The 13,230-nt window shown below is 40.6% G+C and overlaps 1 protein-coding gene across 3 annotated transcripts in view; it reads right to left on the reverse strand.

The window, feature by feature from the left end:
• ATP8B4 (ATPase phospholipid transporting 8B4 (putative)) overlaps positions 1-13,230 on the reverse strand; it is a 229,095-nt gene that overhangs the window by 179,329 nt on the left and 36,536 nt on the right. For all 3 annotated transcript variants that reach the window (XM_083183964.1, XM_083183963.1, XM_083183965.1), the window contains 2 exons: positions 9,845-9,912; positions 5,192-5,250 (listed from right to left, as the gene is read on the reverse strand). In XM_083183964.1, coding sequence (XP_083040090.1) covers positions 5,192-5,250; positions 9,845-9,872 — 87 coding nt within the window. In that variant the 5' untranslated portion in view covers positions 9,873-9,912. The remainder of the gene's footprint in view (positions 1-5,191; positions 5,251-9,844; positions 9,913-13,230) is intronic.

Below are 13,230 nucleotides of genomic sequence, written 5' to 3' on the forward strand. Positions count from 1 at the left end.
TCCTAACTGTGTGGCGTTTGTATATTCTCCCCGTACTTGTGTGGGTTTCCTCTAGGCACTACGATTTCCTCCCACAATCCAAAAATATACTGGTAGGTTAATTGGCTTCCAACAAAATTAACCTTGAATGTCTGTGTGTGTGTGTGTGTACATATGTGGTAGGGAATATAGAGTGTAAGCTCCGCTGGGGCAGGGACTGATGTAAAAGGTTCAACTATACTCTGTAAAGCGCTGCGGAATATGTATGCGCTATATAAGAAACTGTTAATAAATAAATAAATAAAATGTTGTTGTGATGGCAGATTAGCCATTAGCCTCTGCGCATCAGGAGACATGGTTATCACCATTTGTGGTTCTCAACAGTGGTAAATTTGTTACAAATACAATCAGTCGTTTTTATTGCAGCATTGCTATGGCTAGACCAGGAAACGTACTCTCATTAAAGTCACCAAGGTTAGTCATATGTAATGATAGAAAGAAGTCACGCTGCATTTTTCATTGTTCAAAAAAAAAAAAAAAAAGTCCCTTAAACCACAAAAGTAAAATGTGGAAACTATATCAGTATAATCCAATTTACTAAACATCAAGGTGCTTTTTAACCCTTGAATGCCAACGTGACTGTGAGAGATAGAGCAAAATATCTGCTAAAAATGCCAATGCTAACAATGCTCAAAGCGAGTGTTTTTTTTTGGCACAATGTTTAACATAACTTCAAATAATTGACTTCAGATGTTTTGCCGACAATAAGTAAAGTGATTCAGATTCCTTGACTTCGACACTGGCATTTTATAGCAGATGTTTTGCACATCTCTCCCACCAACGTTGGCACTCAAAGGGTTAAATACCTAGGTCACAGGATACTGAAAACAATTTGAGAAAAGTAACTTAGACACAAAAAGTAATTCTACAATCCTCAAACTGTGATGCACGTTTCTATATTGATCAGCAGAGGAAAAGGGTTCTCAATGCCTGTGGTGATGTATTGTTCATTCACAAAACGGTCCTTGCCCAAACAATGCCACTGCTTGGGTAAGTCATGTGGATGTATTTATTCTTTTGGGTCTATAAACCTTCATGGAGTATTGCTTCTAATAGCCTACAAAATAAATGTTATAAGTCTCTACCATTAATGGCAATAAAAAAGCATGTAAAGTAGGAGATAAATGATCTCTGCAACAGGTTTGTAGGACGGATATCCTTCCCATAACATGGTCTGATCCATGTTCTTTTGATAGTTATGTGGGACCATACGCACTCCATCAATGCGCCTAGGCCCTGGAGATCCCATTTTACACCAGCCTAAATAATGGGATTTTGCGTGCTCCCGTGCAAAAACCCAGGTTATTGCACAGGAGCACACAAAATCCTGGGTTTGCAGGTGCCGTAAATGCTCCGACCAGAGTTGTGAGACCTAGCATTTCAACCCAGGTAGCAACCAGGGTTGAACACGGGTTCAACATGGATTGCTGTGTAGTGTAAACAGGTAATCCGGGTCTAGCACAATGAGCGAAGCGCTTTGTAATAGACTCAAAGGGGAAAAAAGAAAGAGGAAAAAGGGGAAAGAGAACAAGGGAAGAGAGGGCAATCCGGGTTGATGTGACCCAGGACCCGTTCACTGCAATGAAAAAGTGGGTGCTGAGAGATGCTCTAATCTCCCAGCACCAGCTCAGGATCCGCCACTGATGACATCACCCGCCTGGCATTATGCCGGGTGGGTTTTGTAAAAGGAGTCACAACCCGGGTTGCACACGGGTTGGAGCCGGGTACAAAATCCCAGGAGCGACCCGGCTTGTAGGTAAATGGGGTATTAATAATCTCCTTTTAGCTATGGTTATTTGGAACATAATATCTTTTAGTGCTCATTTGTGGCATTCATTTGTGGCACAGTCAAAAGAGACTTCAACAACTCCTCACTATAGAAGGCCATACTAAAAATCAGGGAACAACTTGAGGCCTATACTATGCGCAAAGTTAAGTTCAATATTGAAGGGAGCAGAGCATTCAGGTCCTTGCGAGAAAGTCAAGAGGGAAAGAGAACTGAGCTTTGGTTAAGGCTCTTTGTAATAGCTAGGGCAAAGCTCACTAACCCGCTTGACATCTCCAATGCTTTTCTATATAATTTGGCAGACAATGTTAATATGCCCCAACTTACTCTTGAATCTCAATTGCAGCCTCTCTCTCCAATTTATCCTTGCCCACCCTCAAAGATCAGTCCCTAGAATTGCTTAAAGTGGTCGGAAAGTGAAAATTGATCCACTATTAATGTGAAAAGGCCCAGATAGTTTTTCTAATAATTTCTGTACTACTGCGTGTTTCAGTCCAATCTTACACCATTCCTACTGCAGGAGTTTGAGGCGGGAACCTATTCAGCTTATTCCAGCTTGAAATGCTATAAACCTGTATTATCACAATCTTAAAACTGGGCAAAGTGTCACCAGAACTTTCATTTTGCCGTACTAAACTCTGATATCAAACTATATGCCAAATTAATTGTGAACAGGCTAAGCCCATTACTACAAAGTCTAATAAACCTTTATCAAGTAGGATTTATTCATGGTCATCAGGCCCCAAACAACACTAGGAGAGCTATTGGTGTCATAGAACACTGTATGTTTCATGAAGGCAGTCATCCTCAAATTTGGCTTTGTTGTTTATTTACTGGATGGTACCTTTTCATGCTGTTCTTTTCCAGGTGCTCTGGCTTTTTGTCTTCCCTGTTTATTATTGGTAATGGTACTAGACTGGGCTGCACCCTATAGTTTGCTTTGGCAATTGGACCCCATGCAAAAAAACGTTTGTACCTCGTCCCTCCTTAGTGAGCCTATTGACGTCCTAATTTTTAGCACCTGACAGCTGTACATCAAATGTTGCTCAGCAGCTTCATATTATAAATTAAACACTACTAAAACCGAAGTCCTACTGCTGAATGTATAACCTAGTTTACTACTTAGAAAATCTGACCACAAGAGGTTTTCGATATCCAGTCTAAACTGCATTGTCCAAAACAGATGCTGGATTGTCAAATCCACAGCCATTTTCGTCTCCTGGTGGCCGTTTTTGCCGATCAGCGTTCTCTTGGAACCTTTTCCGAAAGTCAGAAAAACGGACCTGACATAGAATAGGTCAAATGAAAATTCAACCTGTTCTTATTGAAAACAGATGAAATGTCAACCGGTCGGAAATATCATCCGGGATTGAATACCCCTATCTCTGAAGTCACAATGCAAGTGTAATTGGCAGGCTTTTTCTTTTCACCATTTAGGCATTTGCTTCACAGCTATAGAGGATGTTAATTATAGCCCATCGTTAAAACACTGGCTGCTTTCACTTAGGAATGGCAGAACTATGAGGGTTCCTGGATGTTTAGAATGGTGGCTGTCAAGATATCACTTTTTCCCTAAATTCTATATTTATTTATTTAGTTCTCTTCCATTACTCCTTACCCTGTTGTTGCTTAAAAGATGCAATGCAGTACTGAATTTTTGTATATCTGGAAAGGTAAAAACCGCAGACGTGCTAAAAAAATATCTCATGATGTCCAAAGCAGTAGTAGGGACAATTTTTTTATAATCCTCAACTCTACCAGATAGCATGGTGGATAAACTAAATCAGTGCCTGATCAGAAACATCTATCCTTAAACAGTGGGTTGCATTGGAGATTGGTATGCTAGCTACATTCTCCCTAACGGACTGGTTATGGATGCCATCTAAATCCAGAATCCTCTCTGGACACCCATCTATAGCTACAGTGAAAACTCTTAAGCATGGGATAAATTCTATGGACTCAGGAGGTTTTGTTCACCTTTGCACAAACTCTATTTGCTGGACCTTTCTGACCTGATCACTAATCTAAACTTGTCCTCGTTGTTAGTTAAGGGTATCAATGCCACAATTGACCTGTTTTTTTAAGTAAAACGTTCTGATTTCCTTTACTCAATTACAATGCTTATTCTCCATACTTTATACTGACTTTTACACATATCTATAAATTTCCACCCTGATGGAAATCAAAAGTAAAGTCCCTGACCATGTTTGCTCCCAACTCCCTTTGGTTTATTGCAAAGGCAGAATTTCATTTTCTTACTCTTACTTACTGGCCTACTTAACTCAGGTCAACATGATAAAACTTTGGTGACACTGAGGGGGGTATGCAATCCAGGATCGCGGCTGTCGATTCCTCCCGACAGCCGGGATCCTGGCCCATTAGCGGTTTGCCCGACAGCAAATTGGAAATGGGATTCAATGCCCTGCCTGCCAATCATCGAAAAGGGGACATGGCGACGAAACCGACCGTAGATTGTCGCTTCTAAAATCAGGCTTGTTCTGTCGTGATTCCCCAGTTTGGACCCTGCAGCTAGGTCTCACTTATTCATTTCTACATTTAAGATGTCTAATGCTGTGCTATTTGCACTATCGATTTTGTCTATATAGTCAAAATCGCATCACATAGCACTGTGCTATGCAGCACCTGCGCTGCCTAGCCCCAGGGGACGGGGGGAGCGGGGGTACCTGCCTAGTACCAGGGGAAGGGTGGGAGAGCGGGGGAAGCGCTGCCTATTACCAGGGGAGGGGGGAGCAGGGGTACCCACTGCCTAGTACCGGGGGGGGGGGGGGGGGGAGCGGGAGGAGGACTTTCATCGGGCTGCTCCCACCCTATGGAATGCCCTTCCACGCACAATAATACTCTCTACTAGCCTCCAAACTGTCAAGTGTTCCCTGAAAACTCACCTCTTCAGGCAAGCCTATCATATTTAAGTTCTACACGCATAACCCTCTGAGGCACTTATGTATTATATAGCTTCCCTTCTGGACTTGTAACTTGGTGGGACTGCTATGCTATTACTGATGCCTGTCCTTGTGTTTCCCCCCTATATCCCTATAGATTGTAAGCTTGCAGCAGGGCCCTCCTACCTCCAAGTCTGTTGTTACCCAGTTTGTTTTATCACTGTCTACTATTGTAAAGTGTAACGGAATCTGCTGCGCTATATAAGAAACTGGAAACAAATAAAATAAATAAATATTATATTAATTCAATGAGAACCGCAAATGTATTAACTTTCAAGTAAATAATGTTTTCATATGATGATTGAACATATCTGTACAGAAAACTAAATGTATTTACTTAATATTATGCTAATAGTAAATGTTCTATGTGCATCAGGCAGATGTGATGACCATAAATAATACTTACTGCATAATTGAACTTTTCATTGTAGTCACGGTCATTGGCCTTTACTCGTCGCTCCTCCTCTGTAAAAAGAAAAACCCATTATAAATAAGCTGCCACCTGCGGAAATCACGGGTGTTAATTATTAGGTCTACAGTGCATAGTTTGACAGTCAAAAGGTCGACCACTATTGAGTTTATTCGACATATGAAAAGGGTCGAAATGGTCTAGGTCGAAATTGACAAAAAGGTCCTCTGTGTCGACATTAATCGACATTGACACACTATTATAGTCTCTCTCTATGCCCATTTGGATTGTGAAGAACAAGTCAGTTAAAAAAGAAAAATTCACAAAAACTGTGTCGACCTTTTCCTGTGTCAACCTCTTGTCAAGGTTGACCTATTTTTATGTGTCAAACTATGGCCTGTCGACCTAGGCATCGTCAACCAATCGATTGGATACTAGAAATCACTATCAGTGAGGCTACACATGGCCTAGACCACAAGGTAGTTTATTATTATGGCACTGTTGGAATGCACCAGACATTCACCTTTTATATTTTGGGCTCGATACAGAAACACAAAATATCCATATAAACCTCGAAAAATTCCAGTTTTAGAGGTCTGGCCACTTACCTCATGAGCACCAAGCTCTGAAAACTGATGATTTCTGGAGCTTGGACCCAATGTGTATCGCCAGCTCCAGATGACATAACTCAAAAAGAAGCCAATTGGATCTGTCCCAACACCCCTGCAGCACATACATCAGAGGACGAATGCGCAGACGGACTCTGAGGTTTCAAACCAAGAAGTCCGCACAATGCACAGGACAGCTCTCTTCAGCAGAGCTGTCCTTTGCTTATGTGTTCATGAACAGCAGTATGCATGCGGTGAGTGAGGGATGCATCTTTATAAGCGGCTTTCACAGTTTGGAGCTAGTTTCCTGTCAGTAATGTGAATTTACACAGGTTAAAAAAACTCCTAATGTTTTCGCTATAGAGGAATGACATTTTCAAAGCATAGAAATTATTTCCCCAAGTGGGACCTTATTTGAAATTCTGCAACCACACACATACCTTACAACATTGACCAATATGTAGGTGTGGCCTTTGTCAATAATCGGCATGACTTCATGTAAATGACGCGACACGAGCCATGCTTCCCATTTGTGTTGGCATGTGTGGGTGAGACAACGACCAAACAATGGGTCTGTCCCGCAAAAAAATAAATAAAAGGCTCATACAGTAGTTTAGCTCAGTATGAACCACAAATCTTTCTTGTATTAAACTTGTGTTGATCTGGTCCTATCCTGTACCCTAACTTTTGCTCCTTATTTCCTCTGCATATATCGCTTAAGCCATGAAGGCCATGCAGCGCTTCATGGGTTAGAATTGAGGGATGGGTGAAGGGAAGTATATTCATAGGAATAAAAGTTGGATTTATACTGTAATATATGTAGGTAAGCGTGTGTTTTCTTGTTTATTGTGAAAAATATATATATACACACACACAATAATACTATAAGGCAGTGGTTCCCAAACTGTGTGCCGTGGCTCCCTGGGGTGCCTGAGGACACTTGCAGGGGTGCCCCAGGTTGGTGGTCCAGGACCAATTCAAATTATTTATAGTGAATTATTTATGGGCAAAGCCAGTGGTGTGTGTACAAACAGAAGCAAATCCTGCCCTTTACCACATAACTGAACCTAAGAATCACATATTATAAACCATATCTACTTAATATTATATGTACTGTATTCTGGTTTTCTTTTTGGTTGTTTTTTTTTGGGCCTAGGGGTGCCGTGAAAAAATTCTGATACTGTAGGGTGCCGTGATTCAAAAAAGATTGGGAACCCTGCTATAAGGGTTTATCATTTTGTTTGTTTTGATCACAACTGTATACACTATTGTATAGCTTAGTGACCTAGAAAGATACTGGGGTTTATATTATTCCGATGTCGCATCATGTAGAGGAGCAATAAAGGAAAAACCTAATTCCTGATACTAGTCACTTGCAGTATGCATGCTCCAAGGGGTAAATGTACGAAGAATCGTATCTCACCCGTGTTTGCCTGAGATAAAGGGGGGTATTCAACGCAGGATTCCGACTGTTTGAACGTCCCGACAGTCGGAATCCCGGGCCGTTTTCGCCCAGCTCAGGCGGAATTCAATGTACCGCCCTGAATATTTTGATCCGAAAGGGGTGATTTTTTTTTACTAAAATACAGTAATTTTGTTCTCCGATGTATGCGCTTGTGTTTGTTTGGCGTGTTTGCAGGAAGCCAAAAACTCCCAAACATGAAGCCTGCATAAATCAGTGAGATTTCATATTCAGATACAGCTGCAGCCGCACACAGAATATAGGCATGACACATGTATCATTTTAGAGAGCAGTCTATCTGTGCGTCTTGTTAGCATAGTGATGCACATTCATTTTTAGAAAATGCACTCACGACTAGGTGCAACTAGAAGGTATTGTAACAAGAATAAAAGAGGATACATTAGTACATTGCACAATAGTTGTGCAAACCAGCCAAGCAAACTGAACATTACCATTTAGAAAGAATAATAGTTCACAGTGTGCAAATGGCTATAAAATGGTTAGGATCATTTGGTTTTTTATTAAAACGGATCAATCCTTCCGTGTCCTTCAACAGTTTCCAGGCAGTGAATGAAAATCACATCTATACAATGTGCAGTCTATGGATGAGCCCTGGTTATATTGCAGTCACTCCTTTGTGACTGCTATTCCACTGCACTTATGTGTAGTCCATGACCTGCTTGCCAATGCAAAACATTGTCAAAAACTCACACCTGGAAGGTTTTGGTCTTCGCTTTTTTGTGCAGCCTGATTTCCATAGAGAGCTAATCAGTCACAAAACTGATGCATGGCCATGTGATGTCAGAGGAAGGGAGAGGCTGTGGCTACTGAAAGGAGAGGCACTCCCAATCCTCTCTATTCTCTATCACATGTCATGTGACTATGGTTGCCATGGTAATCACATGACCCTGTGCTCCTAATGTAAATCACTAGTTGGAGATGGAATCACCAAATTATCTCACAGATAACTAAAGGTGACATAACTCACTCAGGTCTACAATACATTAAATAAGGGTGATTGTTTTCTTAGTTGCAATTAATGTTAATTCTCAGAAAGCAATTTTTTTTTTACATGAATAATACAGAGTCAATAAATAACATTAAATAATACATTAAACAGCATTTAATAATACAGGTTTGGTCCTAAAGAAAGTTTTGTCCCGAGAATCTGTAGATTCAGATTGCAGTATGCAATATTCCATAAAGTATAAAAACTGCTTTTGGCCCTTTTTAGGGTTTTAAATTTGGGGCAGCATTTACTAAACAATATTTGTGGTTATTTGAGGTTTACCACAAATATTATGTATCTCTTAAATGCATGTAGGAGGGATCAAAGCAGATATCTCTAATACCTGCTGCGATCCCTCCATTCCCACCTGCAGCCACATCCTCCATATGTTTCTATGGGGAATGTAAAGCTGCCAAATTTAGCATTGGCCCCACAACTACCGGACCATTACAGCCTATGGGCTACACACTGCAGATCTACAGTAGATCTGTAAGGGCTGAGCATGTGTGGTCAGAAGGGTCGCGTAAACACTTATACCCAGTAATTTGCCATTCGACACAGGTCCTTTATCTGTGTGTAGCGACTACATTGCAGACACCTGCTGCCCACAACTCACTGTTCTATTTGTTTCAGCAAGCGTACGCCACTGCAAGTTACAAATGAACATAAGTGCATGCAACCAAACAAAATCAGCGACTGTTCATTGCACACTTTTATTTAGTGAATTTTCCTGCAGTAACATTAGCCCTTTGAGTGCCAACATCTCTATGGGCCTTATTTTGGTTCATTCTTTCTGACAAAATCCTTCTTAGATGGACAAAACCATGTGCACTGCAGGGGGGGCAGATGTAACATGTGCAGAGAGAATTAGATTTGGGTGAGTAATTTTGTTTCTGTGCAGGGAAAATACTGACTGCTTTATTTTTACACTGCAATATAGATCTCACTTTGAAGTAAAACCCCACCCAAATCTAATTCTCTCTGCACAAGTAACACCTGCCCCACCTGCAGTGCACATGGTTTTGCCCATCTAAGAAGGATTTTGTCAGAAAGAATGAACCAAAATAAGGCCCTATGAGAGATGTTCAAAATATCCACTAAAAAGGCTAGCGTCGCTAACATTTCTTATATAAATCAAAATAAAAAAGTTGTGTATAAAAAGATTATGGGTGAAATTTAATAGGATGAGAGAGTCAGAGAGTGAGATATTTGGTACGGAATCTCCAGATTTTTTAAAGCGGCAATCATTTACACTGCAAAATCAACTGGTTTTGCAGTGTAAATGATTGCCACTTTAAAAAAACTAGAGATTTCTTACCAAATCTCTGACTTACTGAATCTCTCATCCTATTAAATTTCTCGTAAACATTACAGGTCGTTATGATGAATAAAAATGTTTGCCTAGGCAATTTTCAAACCTATTTTGAAACATTCGCTTGGCACTCAAAGGGTTAAAGTTTTACTTTTCACATCATTCCTAGCCCGTAAACACAAAAATTTCTCAACTACACCTGGTACTAACAGCTACAAGACCCGCACAAGCATACACAAAAGGGAAGCAAATTACCTACCAATAATTTTGGTCTCATTACAAATCATTGTAGAATATGGTCACCTCCTGAAGAAGCTACGGTACAGCCTGTGAATATTGAAAAAAACATGTTAGTATAGTAAATGTATTATACTTCCGTAGTTTAATAGTAGTACAGGAATATAAAAACAAAAAAGAGAAAAATCAGTAAATGCTTTCTCCAAAGTTATAAAATAGAGGTTCTTTGGTAGACACAATGGTAGGAAACATATAAAGAAAACGTTGTATTGCCCCAGAGTTGCTTAGCAAGGTGTCTACCTTAGGCAATCACATTTGTGCAATGAACAGTTGTAATGCCTCAGAAATGGAGAACAATTAGGACAAAGCCTGTCATTCTCAGAGACTCCTAGCTAGCAAACATACAATACATAAAAGTTGTATTTTTTTTAAGAAAACCCATTGTAAACAATACACCTAAGTTATTACAGGCAAATATTCCTACATTATAACAAATATAAATCTGACAATACAATGTATAACACAGGTTTTTGAACTTGCACCTTAGAAAAGGTAAAATGTTGGCACTTATTTTTCTGGAGTTACGAATTTACCAGATTTATCTTTTAAACAGAATACATACTGATGACCAGTTGATGGGATGCCAACACCATCATCCCAATGTAGGGAATACCAGTAGGGGTCTGGTAAATATTCCTAACATTTTTCACTGTGACCTTTAATTTGGAGCTCTAGGTGTTCTTTTTGTCCATAGCTATTACCCCTAGAGGTGTTTAGGGACCTTCTCATTCATCTCAGCTGCTCTGTAGGGAAGCGCAACCTCTTACTACCATTTTATCCCATCCTACCTATCCTCTCCCCCCCCCCCCACCTCACAGCCTGACCCTAACCTTCCAACCTTACCCCTTGTGCCCCTTAGCCTAACCTTAAATCCCACCCCCCTTTGCAGGCTAACCATGAGTCCCCCCCTAGTGCCTAAATCTACACAACCCCCCTGCAGCCTAATCCTGACCTGCCACTGCATGCTTACGATTGGGATGCCAGCAGTCAGTATTCCAATGTTGACATCTACATCTATGTCAGGATTACGGCACAAGTCTATTGGCTATCAGTTGGGATTTTGGCGTTGGGATTCTGACTGCTGGCTTCCTGATGGCAGAGATGACAACCGCATCCTGCTTTAAACAGGTGCATTAAAATCTTTAAGATGTTTCTCCTGTGCATTTATAACACTGGAAATAAAGCTTTAATAGTATATTCTAAAAAAATGTCAATATACAGTTAAATGATAAATAATTAAATTTGTTAAGGAAGGCTAAACAACTAGTACACAAACAAATAGATTGATGAGGCGGTCCTGAAACCCAGTAGGCATGACCCAGATGATGAAGAAAGCTGCTTTAATATTTCTGAAATGACAACTTCCCTGTGTGCAGTGACACTTTCCTTCTAACCCGCAATGAGTAAGAGCACAACCCCAGAGAGTTAGAAGGAAAGAAGCACTGCGCAAAGGGAAGTAGTGATCTTTCTAATCAAACTGAAAACCTAGAGAAATGCATCACGTATACACCACAATTTTCCAATTATTGACTAAGCACAATTACACAAAAGTATCGCTCCATGTACTGAGCTTAAGCATGACATCACTAAGTTCCGTCCCCATGATGCTAAACCAGCGAATTCACGGATCTCCTTGGAGGGGGCGGGGCTAAAATGACACGATTGTGTCATTTTAGCTCCGCCCCCTCCTCTGAGACCCGAGGATTGCAGCATTTTAATGCCGCGATCCGGGGGACAGCGGGGGTCCCCCCTGAATCCGGGATGGTTGCCCACCCTTCCGGGGGCCGGGAGGGAGACCTGATTTTCGGGAGACTCCCGGAAATTCCGGGAGGGTCGGCAACCCTGTGATTGATAATGTCAAAGAACTAATTTGTTAAGGGGCCTACACACGCACAGGGACACTGCTGAGCGTTCTGATTGATGCTAGATCGCACAGAACCCTCAGCAAGATCGCTCAACACACAGCAATGTGCTAGAGATGTGTGCTGAGCGATTTGTCAGGGACAGTGTCCTTTGCTGAGAACACTGGCCCTGATCGGCGATTAAGTAGATTTATCCAGCATGCTGGATATTAATACCCCGGGGTGATAGCGACGTGCATAGCCGCACATTGTTATCCCTATGGCCCCTACAGGCGGAGTGATGTAGGGGCATTTTCTAAACAATCTAGTGAGATCACTTAGAAAATGTCCAGGAATCGCTACGTGTGTGGGCCCCATGAGTTTACGATTCAAATTAAAAAAAACTTCAGGAGTGTTAAGCCGGGTACATATTCGCTCCCAAATGTTGGAAAATGGACAGAAAGGATTGTTTATGTAAATTTGTCAATCGCACAGATTTAATCAATTTGTCTGAATTGTTTCCAGTGTTTGGGAGCAGATGTTCAATACTCATATGCTCCCAGACAAACAGATTTTTGTTCCCTCCGGACATTTTGCACAGATAAATCTTTAGGTGTGTACCCAGGTTAACACTTCTAAGGTATTCTGTGTTTAGATAAACCATCAAAATACTTAATGATAATTGGCTTGATATCACAGCTTGTAAATTGATCAACTCATTATTGTCCTTCTTAGTAAATGCACCCAAAAGAGAACCATTATCGTCCAGTGTAATAGCTAGATAGAGAAATACAGAACAACAAAGTAGTACAACACTCCAAACTAGCATGAAACACAGGCATCCTACTTAATGGTTTTTGCCTGACATTAACAAACCACACAGTAAGGTGTTGAGAATTTTATACTGCGCGGTCCTGACTGCGGATGTGGTAATGTGGTCATTTTTCACATTTCACGTACGATTTCAAAATGTAAGTTTATTAGCTTTTACAGTGTGTGAAATCCACTAACACAGGAAATTAAGAAATCCAGGAAGCACTGAAGAAAACATACACTTCCCCGTCCTTTCCTGATACATGAATGAGTTTTGAAGATAAATGCAGTATGTGTGAGAACAGGTTTTAGATTTACGGAGACTGGGCTTAGTAAGAGGCATTTAGAGGAATGTAGTGCATAAAAAATAAATAACAATTTAGTTGAACTACAGAGGGTCATCAGATCAAGTAGTATAAATGACACTTAGCACATGAATAATCCACAGGGGAGCTGGCAGGCTTCAAATGAATCACAATGCTGGGTAAAAAACACCTTTCCTTCCAAAACAGGTACCAAAAAACATATTCACTACTTGTGCAATAAAAATAAAATAAAAAAAAGATGGTTTAAAATAAACTCCAAGTAATAAACACAAAAATGCAGCAATCATCGTCTTTTCATGAGTTATTATTATTTATTTCTTCACATATTTATATAGCGCCAGTATACGCCACAATAATTTACAATCGAG

The sequence above is a fragment of the Crinia signifera genome, chromosome 4 (assembly GCF_055691185.1).
Source record: "Crinia signifera chromosome 4, ASM5569118v1, whole genome shotgun sequence".
Taxonomy (NCBI): Eukaryota; Metazoa; Chordata; class Amphibia; order Anura; family Myobatrachidae; genus Crinia; species Crinia signifera.